The sequence below is a fragment of the Ptychodera flava genome, unplaced genomic scaffold (genome assembly GCF_041260155.1).
Source record: "Ptychodera flava strain L36383 unplaced genomic scaffold, AS_Pfla_20210202 Scaffold_83__1_contigs__length_492613_pilon, whole genome shotgun sequence".
Classification (NCBI taxonomy): domain Eukaryota; kingdom Metazoa; phylum Hemichordata; class Enteropneusta; family Ptychoderidae; genus Ptychodera; species Ptychodera flava.
Window position 1 is genome coordinate 245,170 of NW_027248405.1, and position 15,160 is coordinate 260,329.

Here is a 15,160-nt window from a genome sequence, read left to right on the forward strand (position 1 = left end):
TCTAAATACTCGCCGTACGTGGTGCTATACTGTTACATCATACGCCTTCCACATGGTGTAGAGATGAACAATGGCGGCGGATATGAACGCTTCCCTCACATAGAGAGAGAAAAGTAGGCTTCGTGTAAGTTTACTAGCGTGGCTTGGCACATCGTGAGGTGGTTGTGCTCGAAAATGATGATCAATGCAAGTTTTGGATTCAAAATCGGCTGTTTCGGCGGAGAAGAAACTGCCCGCCGTATTTCTGAGGGGCCACCAGCAGTTTTTTCTATATCAGTCTGCAGGGCTGTGGTGGGAGGCCGGTAACACACAGCCCTGCCATGCAGAGCTAGGCATAGCATAGTGAACTGTCTGTCACCGCACCGGCATGCGTTGGCTGCACGTAAATGCAACTCAACTTTTCAAGATCAAACGGTCAGTATCTTGTGAGAAAACAGCGACATAGCAATGAAAATTATTTTAGTCAGTGGTAAAACTCTTAACAGATGAAGCGTTAATTGCTTTTAATCAAATGAAAATGCATGTGGCCTTGGTTTTCAAGTTCAACGGACTAGGCCCGATGTCGATCTCCTCTCGTCTGATATACATTTCTGTGCATTGTCGCCCCTGTATGTATCTGTTGCGTTTTTACCGTACATGTAGGCATTTTTGAAATCTGTGTACTGTAATTCCCTGGACTGCCTTGCTTTTAGTTGTATTCTGTTGTTACCGCTATCAGCCCTCACTATAGGTACGTGCTTGCCTATTAAAATCCCAAGCACTTTATTCTGCACCAATCTTTGTCACACCATGGAGGTAGCAGAGACTACCTCCATGGTCACACATTCTCTTTTTATCCGCTGCTCTGGTCTCTGGAACTTCGCTTTTGCTTGCAAATGCTTTCTAGTATTCAACATTGTGTTTTTTCAGAGACATCCCTTCATTTGAGCGTCCCTAGCCCGCGATTTTTATAAATAGTTGTCTGATTAATAGTACAACTTGTGGCAAAGGCTATGACGCAATGTTTCCATGAAGATCAATGTTGATATGTGTATCTAATGAAATCATTTTAATTATACTCAGATTTACATGGTAAAGATACAACAGGACAGAATGTTGGATGGGTCACGTTCGCAGCTGGTTGTATCACAATATGTTCTGTCTTTGGAGCATTATATATGTGTAATCCAAAAGTAAGATTATGTTTTATGCTTTATCAAGATTTTTTACTTTAGTTTCTTTCACATTATTCATAAGCATGACTTCATTTCATATTCATTATTAAGCATGATGATAACAAATAAATAAATTGGTTTATACAAAGAATGGATATTCCCGTTAATATCTATTTAAGACCCAAACGTTTGCAAAGCTGAAAATAATTTACTGATATCAAGAAAATATACACCAAGAAGAAAGTTGTTATTGAATGTCATCAACTGGCAAGTCCAATTTTAGATCACTAAAATACTGAGTCTCTGATCATCTCCATCTTTAAACATACACCAGACAAAATCTTTAATGTACTTATTTACTAAATGACACATAATTATTATTCTGTACTTCAACTGATTTTTCACGTTCCTGTTAACGTTATATGACGCTGACTACATTTTTCATTTTAGATATAATGAATATGTGTTCTTCTTTGGTTTTACATCATATGTCACTGTTAAACATTTAATTTATTAAACCTCACCAATAATACTGATAGTATGTTTGCTAATTCTCAGAAATATGACTTTCCAAGACAACGATATAACATGGTTTGATTTACTATTGCCCTCGACTCTCACCTGCTGACGTTCCAACTCAAGTTTGAAGTGTACGAGGCGCCAGAAACTCTTGTCCGAAATATTTAAAATGCATCATTCAAAAATTTGCGCGTCATTTCAACCTGTCGTATGATGCGCACATTACAAAAGCTTGATTTTGTGAAAATTTCAAATGTTCGGTGTAATAAAATTAATAATACGTGAAGATCGGACGATATCACGATTTGTGGCCTCCCCTCAGGCTGGTGCCCCTAGCAGAAATATTGATGATACCCTCGCCTGTGGCTCGGCAATCAGCGATATTGCGGCCAAGAGCATCATCAGTTAGGTAAACCCAAAATAGTTATATTGCCCTCATTGTCATTATTTAATTCTTATCCTTGGTCATTCACGAGGCAAACTGGCACAGTCAATGATACCTCGCGACATAATAGTCTCAAAACGAACCTCCTCATTGCATTGTGTTCTTGATTTCTACTACCATTTGTATTAGATTTCCACAGATTATTGGCATTCTCAAAAAATGTGTCCATCAATAGCCTACAAACCGAATAGCTTCTTACTGTTTACTTCATTCACCAAGCTGACGAAGTACATATCTCATCAAATTACAGAAGGAAATGGGCGATAACATCGATGATGAAGAGAACAACATCACGGGTACACAAAACGAACCATCAGATATTGATAGTAAGTATCATGATCGGGGATCTTGGCGGAATCGTAGTCTTTTATATCCGTAAGGAATATTGTTTTGTGAACATCAAGATTATTTTCATTCACATTAGTTTACCCGTTCGCAGAACACAAAAGTACATGATCCAAATATCAAAGTCAATTTACCACGCAAATTCTGAATTCTGAAGTCACTCCGCAATTAAACAAATTGCATTTAATTGCTAACTCTCGAAATAGTGCTTGTATCCTCAAAACTATCTCTTAAATTACTTATATTCATGGGATAAGCAACAGCCGTAGGGCAGGCGACCAATAGTAATACTGTCCCTTGTATCATACCATATCAATTTTATTATGTTAATAAAATACTGTTTCTGCATCTTTGTGTAAAATATAACAAAGAGTAAATCCCCTCTGCTATGGATCTATTTAATTTTTACATTGCATTACTCGAAATCGGTTATCAACGTGGAACAATGTCTGGAAATTAAGGCAGTATACTTGTAACGTTCTTGTGTACTTACTTAATTGTGACCCCTTCCGTCGGTCTAGTTGTGTTCCTCTATTTTTTCTGGCACAGCATTGTGCAATTTTTCTAGATAACAGTGTAAAAATATCATTCTTGTATCTACAAAAATCACAATATCTCTTCAAATACGTATATAATAATGTATTCAGGGCTTATTCATGATTAAATTCAAAAAGCTGAAGACAGGAATGACAAAGAACAGCTCAGCTATAGCAATACAATGCAACATATGACTGCTGTTACGTGCAGAGAAAACGAACAAAAGGTTGAACTCAGCAGTTTCCGTGTAAAACGAAATTTATTACGAAAATAAACTAATTGCTAAGTCAGGGATAGAATACAAACTGTAAAAGTGTACAGACTACTTATCTCAGCTGGGACGGTAAAGCTCCAGTCTCAGAGTTGTAACAGTCAGTCCGATGAATGAACAGTCCTTTGGCTTGCAGGCTTGAAGTTGCACAAAGTCCACAGTATAAATCCAGCGTTGGCAGTGAAGGTCTTGAAAAGTCTTGAAATTAATACTGCTGGAGTTTCCAAAGACTTGAAGTAACACACAAGAGACACGATCCCAAAAATGTCTGACTGAAGCTGTGCATGTCCCTATTTATACCCATGTGCTTACATAAGAGCATATAAGAACAATCTAGAACTTTTATTGACATGCTAATTACTGTTCTAAAATTATCTCTCTTACACAACTAACTAAATTTCCAGAACATTCCAAACATGACTAATTGAATTTAAGGTTGTGAGGTCATTAAGGGCAGTGACCTTGAGAATGTTCTAGACTAATTCAACTCAGGTCATGATGAGTGTGGGGGAAAATGACCTACATAACACTGCCGATAGGAAATCCATTTACTCAAAATAAAAACTAATGAAACAAGTCATCGTTGATGACACAGTCCCCGCTTGTCTAGTGTGTTATAATGTTTGGTATCTAGGTTACTGTATAAGGACATTGATGCAACTTGTGTCAGGTTGGTGACTTGCAAAATAAAGTAATCTGAGCATCACTTAATAAATGACCTGTTGGTCAAATCATGTTGATCATATCATGAAATAAATTGACATACATACTTCATCTTTGTGCCAAGCTGAAACAAAATTGATTCAGGGAAGTTTCAATTATGCTTCAAAGACATAAAATATTGCATGCATTGCTGTCAGGCCTCATACTGGATGATATTGCAAAATAATGCGACATGCGTATGTATGCCAAAGTGCCTTGCCTTTGTGTCAAATTTGAACAAAATCCATTTCAGAGTGTGTGAGAAATAGCTGCGATTGGACAGACACACCGACGGACGGACGGGACTCATCTATAAGTCCCCATCACACTCAGTCACACTACATCAGCAGGAAGTATCTTTGCACCAAGATTGAACAACATCAGTTCAGGGATGTTCCAGTTATGGTTGAAAGACATGAAAAATCGCATAAAAATGGCCACCTGGCGGCCATATTGGATCGTATTGCAAAATAGATAAATGCATTGCCTTTGTGCCAAGTTTGAATGAAATCAGTGTAGGTACGTTTCAGTTATGGTTGAAAGACATGAAAAATCACATAAAAATGGCCACCTGGCGGCCATATTAGATCATCTTGTGAAATAAATTGACGTGCACGTGTATGTCATCATAGTGCATTGCCTTTGTGCCAATTTTGAACGAAATCAGTGCAGGGATGTTTGAGTTATGGTTGAAAGACATGAAAAATCGCATAAAAATAGCCGCCTGGCGGCCATATTGGATCATATTGCAACATAAATTGATGTGCATGTGTATGTTATAGTGCATTGCCTTTGTGCCACGTTTTAACGAAATCGGTGCAGGGACGTTTGAGTTATGGTTGAAAGACATGAAAAATCGCATAAAATAGCCGCCTGGCGGCCATATTGGATCATATTGCAACATAAATTGATGTGCATGTGTATGTTACAGTGCATTGCCTTTGTGCCAAGTTTGAATGAAATCGGTGCAGGGACGTTTGAGTTATGGTTGAAAGACATGAAAAATCGCATAAAAATGGCTGCCTGGTGGCCATATTGGATTGTGTCGCAACATAACTTGACGTGCACATGTATGTTATAGTGCATTGCCTTTGTGCCAAGTTCGAACAAAATCGGTGCAGGGACGTTTGAGTTATGGTTGAAAGACATGAAAAATCGCATAAAAATGGCTGCCTGGTGGCCATATTGGATTGTGTCGCAACATAACTTGACGTGCACATGTATGTTATAGTGCATTGCCTTTGTGCCAAGTTTGAACAAAATCGGTGCAGGGACGTTTGAGTTATGGTTGAAAGACATGAAAAATCGCATAAAAATGGCTGCCTGGTGGCCATATTGGATTGTGTCGCGACATAACTTGACGTGCACATGTATGTTATAGTGCATTGCCTTTGTGCCAAGTTTGAACAAATCGGTGCAGGGACGTTTGAGTTATGGTTGAAAGACATGAAAAATCGCATAAAAATGGCTGCCTGGCGGCCATATTGGATCATATTGCAACATAAATTGATGTGCATGTGTATGTTATAGTGCATTGCCTTTGTGCCAAGTTTGAACAAAATTGGGCAGGGACGTTTGAGTTATGGTTGAAAGACATGAAAAATCGCATACAAATGGCTGCCTGGTGGCCATATTGGATTGTGTCGCAACATAACTTGACGTGCACATGTATGTTATAGTGCATTGCCTTTGTGCCAAGTTTGAACAAAATCAGTGCAGGGACGTTTGAGTTATGGTTGAAAGACATGAAAAATCGCATAAAAATGGCTGCCTGGTGGCCATATTGGATCGTGTCGCAACATAAGTTGACGTGCACATGTATGTTATAGTGCATTGCCTTTGCGCCAAGTTTGAACAAAATCGGTGCAGGGACGTTTGAGTTATGGTTGAAAGACATGAAAAATCGCATAAAAATGGCTGCCTGGCGGCCATATTGGATCGTATCGCAACAGAGCTTGACGTGCACATGTATGTTATAGTGCATTGCCTTTGCGCCAAGTTTGAATGAAATCGGTGCAGGGACGTTTGAGTTATGGTTGAAAGACATGAAAAATCGCATAAAAATGGCCGCCTGGCGGCCATATTGGATCGTATCGCGAAATGAATCGACGTGCATCTGTCAGTCATAGTGCTATGCCTTTGTGCCAAGTTTGAACAAAATTGGTTCAGCAGTGTCTGAGAAAAACTGTTAAGACGGACGGACGCACGGACGGGACCCAATCTATAAGTCCCCGCCGGACTTTGTCCGCGGGGACTAATCAGAAACATACTTCATAAATACTACAGTTGAGAAGTCTATAGACACTAAATATCCATTCCATTTCAGTAATAGACGTGGATGAGAAAGATTGCACACGTTAATGAACTATTGATAACAGCGACAGAAAGTTCCTGACCCAATCAAGGCAGCGGCGTTAGCAAAGAGAAAGATGTACCTCTCTCCCTTGCGAGTGAGTGTAACAATGACATCACAATTTTTTATGCATTACAAAGAGAATGCTATTTGCTGGTTTTTATGGACTAAACTTTCTTATTTTGAGAGTGCAACTTTAATTTTAGTGGGCACAGCTCTTATTATGAGAACAAAAACTCTAATTCTTATGTTATGTATATTTCTCATTAACCTATTCCATGACAGGGAAGCATTGAAGGGTTAATACGACAAGGTTGAATGTACAGAATAAAATAATTTTCACTGTACTTTCCTACAACCTTGTTTTTACTTGAAGTGAGGTAGGGAAAACATTAATGTCAGAATGTTCGACTTCACAGCTCATTGCTTCAAATCATTTGCAATTTATAAAGATTCTCATTTGACAATCGATATACGTAGAGAATCATGAATAGCACACATCTGACAAAATGATACCTTGCAGTAATATTAGAATGTGAGCAACTATTGACAAATTGCAGATTGTAACAATCGTGTAAGGTTATTATATTGGCGACATAGTTGTACACATTATGAATGTAAGCCTATTTACACAGTTACCTTGTTAGCTCCGCTGTCAGCGACGCGGAGCTTATCAAATAGGCTGATTCTCCGTCGTCGTCCGTCGTCGTCGTCCGTCGTCGTCCGTCGTCCGTCGTCTGTCAACAATTGCCTTCTTCTCTGAAACCGCAAGTCCGATTGCTTTGAAATTTGATATGCAGTTCACTTGGGGTGACCTCACTTAAGTTTGTTCAAATCGCGGTGAAATTTGCATATTTGTATTTTTGGGGCATTTTTTGGTGTTTTTGGTAAAAAAATCTTCTTCTCTTAAACCGCTTGTCCGATTGCTTTGAAATTTGATATGCAGTTTACTTAGGGTGACTTGAGTCAGATTTGCTCAAATTGTGGTGAAATTTGCATATTTGTATTTTTAAGGCAATTTTTGTCATTTTTGGTAAAAAAATCTTTAAAAATCTTCTTCTTTAAAACTACCGGTCAGATAGCTTTGATATTTGGTACATATGTCCCTAGGGATGATCTATTTCAGATTTGTTCAAATTGTGCAGAAATATGTAAATTTGCATTTTAAGGCAATTTTTGCAATTTTTGGTCAAAAAATGTATTTCTCAAAAAGTACTGGTCTGATAGTTTTGAAATTTGGTATACAGGTTTCAATACATGAACTAAGTAATATATATTGAATTTCTGATGAAATCTGTAATTTTGTATTTTGGGGCAATTTTTGCCATTTTTGGTCAAAAAATGTGTATTTCCAAAACTACTCATCTGATAGCTTTGAAATTTGGTATACAGGTTCCTACAGATGAACTAAATGATATTTATTGAAATTATGATGAAATCTGCAATTTTGTATTTTCGGGGCAATTTTTTCCATTTTTGGTCAAAAAATGTGTATTTCCAAAACTACTCATCTGATAGCTTTGCAAGTTGGTATACAGGTTCCCACAGATCACCTCAATGATATTTATTGAAATTATGATGAAATCTGCAATTTTGTAATTTGGGGCAATTTTTGCCATTTTTGGTCAAAAAATGTGTTTATCAAAAAGTACTGGTCTGATAGCTTTGAAATTTGGTATACAGGTTTCTACAGATGAGCTTAGTAATATATATTGAATTTCTGATGAAATCTGTAATTTTGTATTTTGGGGCAATTTTTGCCATTTTTGGTCAAAAAATGTGTCTTTCCGTACTACTCATCTGATAGCTTTGAAATTTGGTATACAGGTTTCTATAGATGAACTAAATGATATTTATTGAAATAATGAAATCTGCAATTTTGAATTTTTGGGGTAATTTTTCCCATTTTTGGTCAAAAAATGTGTTTCTCAAAAAGTACTGGTGTAACAGCTTTGAAATTTGGTATACAGGTTTCTATAGATGAACTAAATTTGATCTTTTAAAATTATGATGAAATCTGCAATTTTTTTTTTTGGGGGGGGGCAATTGTTGCCATTTTTGGTCAGAAAATTTTATTCTCACAAATCTGCTCATCAGATAGCTTTGGTTGACATGTTCTTAATCTTAGGGATGATCCAATGTGATATATTCAAAGTATGATGAAATCTTCAATGTGTATTTTTGCAGCTTATTTTAGCCACTTTTCTCTGGCCACTGCATTGAACTATCAAAGATTTTCCACCTTCTTCATCAACATGTGTCAAAAATAGTTATTCTCTACATAAACACAGCGGAGCTATATCGGCCGCTAGGTCGCTTGTATTTCTATTTCACAACATATTTTAAAATAGTCTGTATCCGATGTCTCTTGTTCATTGTATTATGAACACAATTGGAACTATTTGTGATTATAAGACCTTGAGCATTTTGTTATAATCTATTAAAAAATCATCAATCTAACAGTGTTTTTTGTGTTAAGGCGGGGGCAAATTTCATAAATTATTGATAATTGCACAATTATCAAATACATCTCAAACAAATTTTACATTTTTGTCTAGCTTTTCGCACGCCCAGGAAAGGAGAAGGCATTAAACGTAACTGATTTGTCGATTTTGTTTGGTTTAAGTCAAACTAGAAATTCCCTATCCAAGGTTGATTTGTAGGCATTTACTGTTCTCACCAAAGGATGCATGATAAAATTTTAAATTTTAGATGGGAAAATGGCCTTCTACCTCTAACCAAATCAGTTCTGCTGTAGTGTATGTTTTTTTGGTGAGCTCTCGTTCAAATGATTTGGTTGATGTTAAGAAAATGACTTGTACATTTATTTATTTCATATACAAGGAAATGAGACCAGGTAAATTTGATTAAACTACCCTTTTCTTGTGAGAGTGCTAATTAATGCTGGAAAATTTTACAAAATCACTGAATTATTTCAGCTCTTCCATTAAAAATGAACTATTTTTGGTAGATGCAAAGAAATGTAATCAATATCATCTGTCTGTTGAAACCTTAAAATATTAACGGCAGGAACCAACAGTTTTTGTCTGGAATTTTTAGGGGCTGTGCAGAGATGTCTTTGCAGCTTTCAGGGACAACTCCGAGGAGACCCTAAATCATTTAGAGACCACACTGACTTGACCTTGAAACTTTGAGGGACCACCCAGATCAGTCCCTGAAACTTTGAGGGACCACCCAGATCAGTCCTTGAAACTTTTAGGGACCACCCAGATGTGACCCTAAATCTTTCAAGGACTATCGTGGTGTGACCTTGAAACTTTCAGGGACCACCCAGATGAGTCCTTGAAACTTTCAGGGACCACCCAGATGAGTCCTTTAAACTTTCAGGGACCACCCAGATGTGACCTGAATCTTTCAAGGACTATCCTGGTGTGACCTTGAAACTTTCAGGGACCACCCAGATGAGTCCTTGAAACTTTCAGGGACCACCCAGATGTGACCCTGAATCTTTCAAGGACTATCCTGGTGTGACCTTGAAACTTTCAGGGACCACCTGGATGAGTCCTTGAAACTTTCAGGGACCACCCAGATGAGACCCTGAATCTTTCAAGGACTATCCTGATGTGACCTTCGCTCATCAGCTTGTGCATTCACAAGCATTACTTGGTAAAGCTGATAGGCAGAGGAATCACTGGAAAGATTTGGTCCAACTTCCTGCACATAAGCGTCAATATTCAGCACCTCGAAGTTAAGATTATGTAATGGCTTAACCGGCGTCCTCATGGCTCCGATGTGTGACTGGTCGGCCGGCGCCGAAACACGTCTTTGCGTATTAATCATGCGACGAGATCTACAAGGCATGTTCTCCCTGGTGATGAACTGGTGATTAACTGGTGATGAATGTAATGAACTGGGCAGTGGCTGAACCTTCAGTCGATTTAAACGAGCGTCTTGACGATTAATGGCAATGTACTCGCTGTAGAAGTATGCTGTCACGAGGCGACGCGACACTGGTCTGAACAGTAAACAATTTGCATGATGGCATATTCCATTTTAATCAACAGGGACACCTAGGGCGCATTGCGCGATTGTGTAAGGTCCTAGGTAAGGTACATGTTGCTCTTTTATGCTGTAAAGTTTTCCCACCATTTAAAATACAGTGGTTGTATGTTACAGTCTTCATGATTGTTTTGGAGATGTAGTCAATGATGCTTTTATCGTTAAGCGAGACTCCGAATCGTAGACCAAATAATATGGTCCTTGCTAATTAACATAATAAAGGTCACGGGTCACATTGTTGTGAGACTCGGTATTGTTTCAAGTCGATTGTGTAAACGACGTGACGTTCGAATTAACTTTGTCCACTCATGGAGGTAGCAGAGAGAGGTCTCTGCTACCTCCATGGTCCACTGCACTAATTCCTTTGTCGGGAAAGGTTACCGATTCTGAATGTAGGACGTCCATTACCCAATTATTTAATGACAGGACTACATGGAAAGCAACGGAATACTGGATATCGCCGATGAATTTGATGTCTGTTACCAAGGTCCTTTGTGGAGTGACAGTGCTGTTCCCGATCTCGACAATGATGTCAGCAACTGTGATCGTAGCGTGAACATGACTAAGTCTATGAGTCCTTGAATATTTCAGGGACCAATTGAGGTGTCCCTGAATCTTTCGGGGACTATCCTAAATTGACAATGAAACTTTCAAAGACTGCCAAGACGAGTCCTTGAAACATTCAGGGACCACCCTGATATGTCCCTGGATCTTTTAGAGACCACTCTGATGTGAACCTGAGACTTGCAAGGACCACCAGGATGAGTCCTTGAAACATTCAGGGACAACCCGGATGAGTCCTGAAACTTTCAGGGACCATTCCTGAGGTGTCCCTGAATCTTTCAAGGACTATCCTAATGTGACCTTGAAACTTTGAGGGACCACCCACATGAGTCTTTGAAACTTTCGGGGATCACCCTGATGTGTCCCTTAATCTTTTTAAAGGACCACTTAGATATGACCCCTAAACATTGTTTGAAATAGTAATGAACCAATCAGATATGATCTCAAAACCTTCAAATGTATATAAGTCCTCTAAACAATACAGCAATCATCAAGTTTTGACCTTTAATCTTGACATTCTCAAGAATGTGTATCAATGAGATGAAATATCCGTATAAAATTGTCAAAAAAGGATAAACTTACAATTTTTGAATAGCAGATGGCTTTAAATACTACAATTTTTTTATACTACTTTAACATTTAGTTCAATAATTACAGTTTTGATATTTTCACTAGAAAAATTGATAATTACTAAATGCTTTGAGTAAACCCTCTCTTAGAGAGCATATTCTGTGACTTTCACTGTTTATCACAAAGTATCAACAGCGTCAGGGCATGAGATTTAAAAAGTGCTGGTGAGCTGAAAATCACTCTCCTAAAATTATCTGCGGGAGTGTTACGAGAGTGATAAAACTACTCCCCTGAAATGCATAGGGAGAGTGAAGCAAATAAAAAGAATTATGAAATCGTTAATTGTGTCTTGTGCATTCTAATTGAGAATATCTATTTTTACTTTTTTTTCTTATTTTTTGTTTTTGTTATATTTGTTTGTTATAGGAACTTAATGTAAGTATTATTATAGTAAGAACCAGTATCGGCAATACAGTCCTGATCACTGGACAAGTCACAAAATACAGACAACTTGCTGTGCTATGATATACCGGTAACACTATCGATATAGCACTCTGTAATTAACATTATTTATAACCACCTCTTAGCTAATTACAATCTACGATGATCATTTTCTGTTGACAAAATAATTTTCATCGCTTCAGAAGTTTTACATACTTCACAATTTTCTCTTGTTGCACTCCTCTCAGAACGTCTACTTTTGAAGTTCGATATCGTGATGCTCTTTTGTTTGTAAGGCTGGTTTTCGCCCGAGTGCTCATGGGTTGAATGAGATTAACAATGGCCGCGCGGATACGAACGCTTCCCTCGCATAGAGAGAAAACTAGGCTTTGGCTAAGTTTATAAGCGCGGCTGAGCACATCGTGTACTAGGCGAGGTGGGTGTGCTCGAAAACGAAGATCAGTGCAAGTTTGGATTCAAAATCGGCTGTTTTCGGCGGAGAAACTGCGCGCCGTATTTCCGAGGAGGTTTTCATAGTACGCATAATATGAGAGCAGCGATCGTGCATCAACGTCTTCAAATATTTCTCCAAACTGCATATTCAATTCTTGTCGAAATCTCTGTGCTCCTAATTCATCGAGAATACGGTTCTTCCTAATTATGAAGTCAGCTAAACGCTTTTCAAGAAAATAAGTACGAACAAATGAGGGATGATCGCAAAATTCGTGTTCAATATAGTCCTGGTTGCGTACTCTGTACAGACATCGCATATAAAGCAACACAATTTGATGAGTTTTACTAGCCACGGCCACGGCTAATCCCCTGTAGGGACCGTGTATAGCAAAGCTTAGAAATAGAAGACACGGTATTGGCACACGTACGCATGGCCTTTGTTTCTCTTGTTCATATGTTCGCTACAATTTAATTAATTTTTACAAAAAAGAAGCTGAAAGTCTGCAGGCTGTAGCCTGTCATTCCGATGATGAACACGTGCTCAGACGCCAGTTTTTTTGCAGTGCATTCATTCTGTGAACATGTCGCAGTCCTGTCCAAGTTGCCACGCGAGCGGAAATCGTTCCCGTGGATTTTGATTTGCGCGAGCGCTAGGCGAGCGGAGCGATCGCTCGCCTCAAATCTCATGCCCTGCAGCGTGTGGTTTTGTCTGTGTTATATGTGTCTTGTCTCTTGTCATTCTGATTGGTGGTTATAGCAGTCAGGACTATGTACGTGTATATAGAGGTGGTGAGATAGTTAGTGCTGATTGTATAACTTTCTGATGAGAGCTCCAAGACAACTTATGAATATTCGGGTCACCGGCCAGAACAATAGACAGTGGAGCAGTGAGAACAATGACTATGAATTAATTATCCTAGCCGATGAATAGTACAGTGGGTGGAACTGTGCACCTGGGTTGGCATATATAAAGGCTCCAGTCAGTAGCAGGGAGGAGAACGAATTACACTGAGGAACTGATAACACCAGAATGATATATACCTGACTGGAAGGCCTGTGCGACCATGTGCCTGAAAATGAGCCTACAAGATGAGTGAAACCACACTACTGACCACACTAAACTCCGCTGGACATGGACTCTGAGAGACACCTCGGGTAAACCTGAACATTGAGACACTGTGAGCAAGCCTGAACATTGAGACACTGTGTGCAACCGTGTGATATTGAACTGCCAAGGACTCGACAGCCTGCAACAAGCCATTAGCAAGAGTAGGGCAAGTTGTATGAAACCACCACCTATTTGTAACTCGTTACATGTTCTATGTCCTTGTGTTGCCTTTACGGTTTTATGTTGTGTCGTGTCGTTCTATTTTCTGATATATTTCATACATACAGTGCACCTTGTTGTCTGCTTAGCAGTCACAATACTGGTGACTCTCTCTTTGTGATATTTTGTGTGCTATAGTACCATATCCATATGATTTGAGCTTCAGAAATAAATACGCTCATAAACTCGGAAACCTGTTTGTCTTGATTTTACACTTTCACTGGGGGTCCCAAAGAGAAAAGAACCCAGTCACAAAGGTTTGAGTGGGCGGACTTCTGCACTATCGGGAAAACAACCAAGCCTTGTGACACTGTTCATCTTATAATCACAAAATAGTTCCAATTGTGTTTATGTTGTCGATTGTATCACTTGCAAATGCCGTGATGTTTTGTGACAGGGACATTACGTCACAACTATTTGTTTAAAGTGAATGAATAAAACATTTTGAATATTCACTATCACAGGTCAACAATATTTTTTTTTTCATTTATCGTGTAAGTATTTATATCATTGATTTCATTTCCAGCCATGAAACGTAAATTTGAGGCAGAAACACAACTGGAGGAGGCGAAGCAAGAGAAGACTATTTTGGACGAGAGAGGTAACGAAATGGCAGAGATGTTAAAACGCAATGAGCAGTGTTTGGCCAGTCAAGTTATCGATATTAGAAAGGAGAGAATGAAGTTACTGTCTGAACTCGAAGAGAATAAGAGGTTGATCGAGGAACTTCAGGCGGAAAGGGCAATGCTTGAAACACATCTGGTAGAGGCGAAGCTAGAGAAGGCTACTTTGGACAAGAGATGTAACGAAATGGCAGAGACGTTAGAACGCGATGAGCACTTATTGGCCAGTCAAGTTATCGAGACTAGTAAGGAGAGAGAGAAATTACAGTCTGAACTCGAAGAAAATAAGAGGTTGATCGAGGAACTTCAGGCAGAAAGGGCAATGCTTGAAACACAACTGGTAGAGGCGAAGCTAGAGAAGGCTACTTTGGACAAGAGATGTAACGAAATGGCAGAGACGTTAGAACGCGATGAGCACTTATTGGCCAGTCAAGTTATTGGGAACAGTAAGCAGAGAGAGAAATTACAGTCTGAACTTGAAGAGAAGAAGGAGTTGATCAAGGAACTTCAGGGTAAGGTAGCAAAATTAGAACAGATATTGGAACAATTTCAGAAACAAAGGGAGAAAGGTACAGTGTCAGACACTGTACCTTTCTCTGTCTTTGACTGTATGTTATAGATTTTCATACTCCTATGGATGTGTATAATGACGTGACGAGTTAGCGTAAGAAAATGCCGATAACTCAAATGATGGGAAAAAAAAAAATATTTAAAATCTGTGTCCTGTGACAGGTCAATCATAGGTTCAGAAGTAGTTAAAGGCCATGTGGCAAAACTTTGAGAATAACAAATTACTAATCTTGGACATACGACATGAGTGGAGGTTTCTGATAATT

At 38.7% G+C, this 15,160-nt stretch overlaps 1 protein-coding gene across 1 annotated transcript; it reads left to right on the forward strand.

Annotated features, from left to right (window-relative positions):
• Positions 1–1,080: 1,080 nt before the first annotated feature.
• On the forward strand, positions 1,081–14,943 carry LOC139128995 (flagellar attachment zone protein 1-like). Its single transcript, XM_070694670.1, has 3 exons — positions 1,081–1,172; positions 2,369–2,444; positions 14,228–14,943. Exons 1-3 carry the CDS (start codon positions 1,158–1,160, stop codon positions 14,941–14,943), a joined length of 807 nt encoding a protein of 268 aa, XP_070550771.1. The 5' UTR covers positions 1,081–1,157.
• Positions 14,944–15,160: the final 217 nt, after the last annotated feature.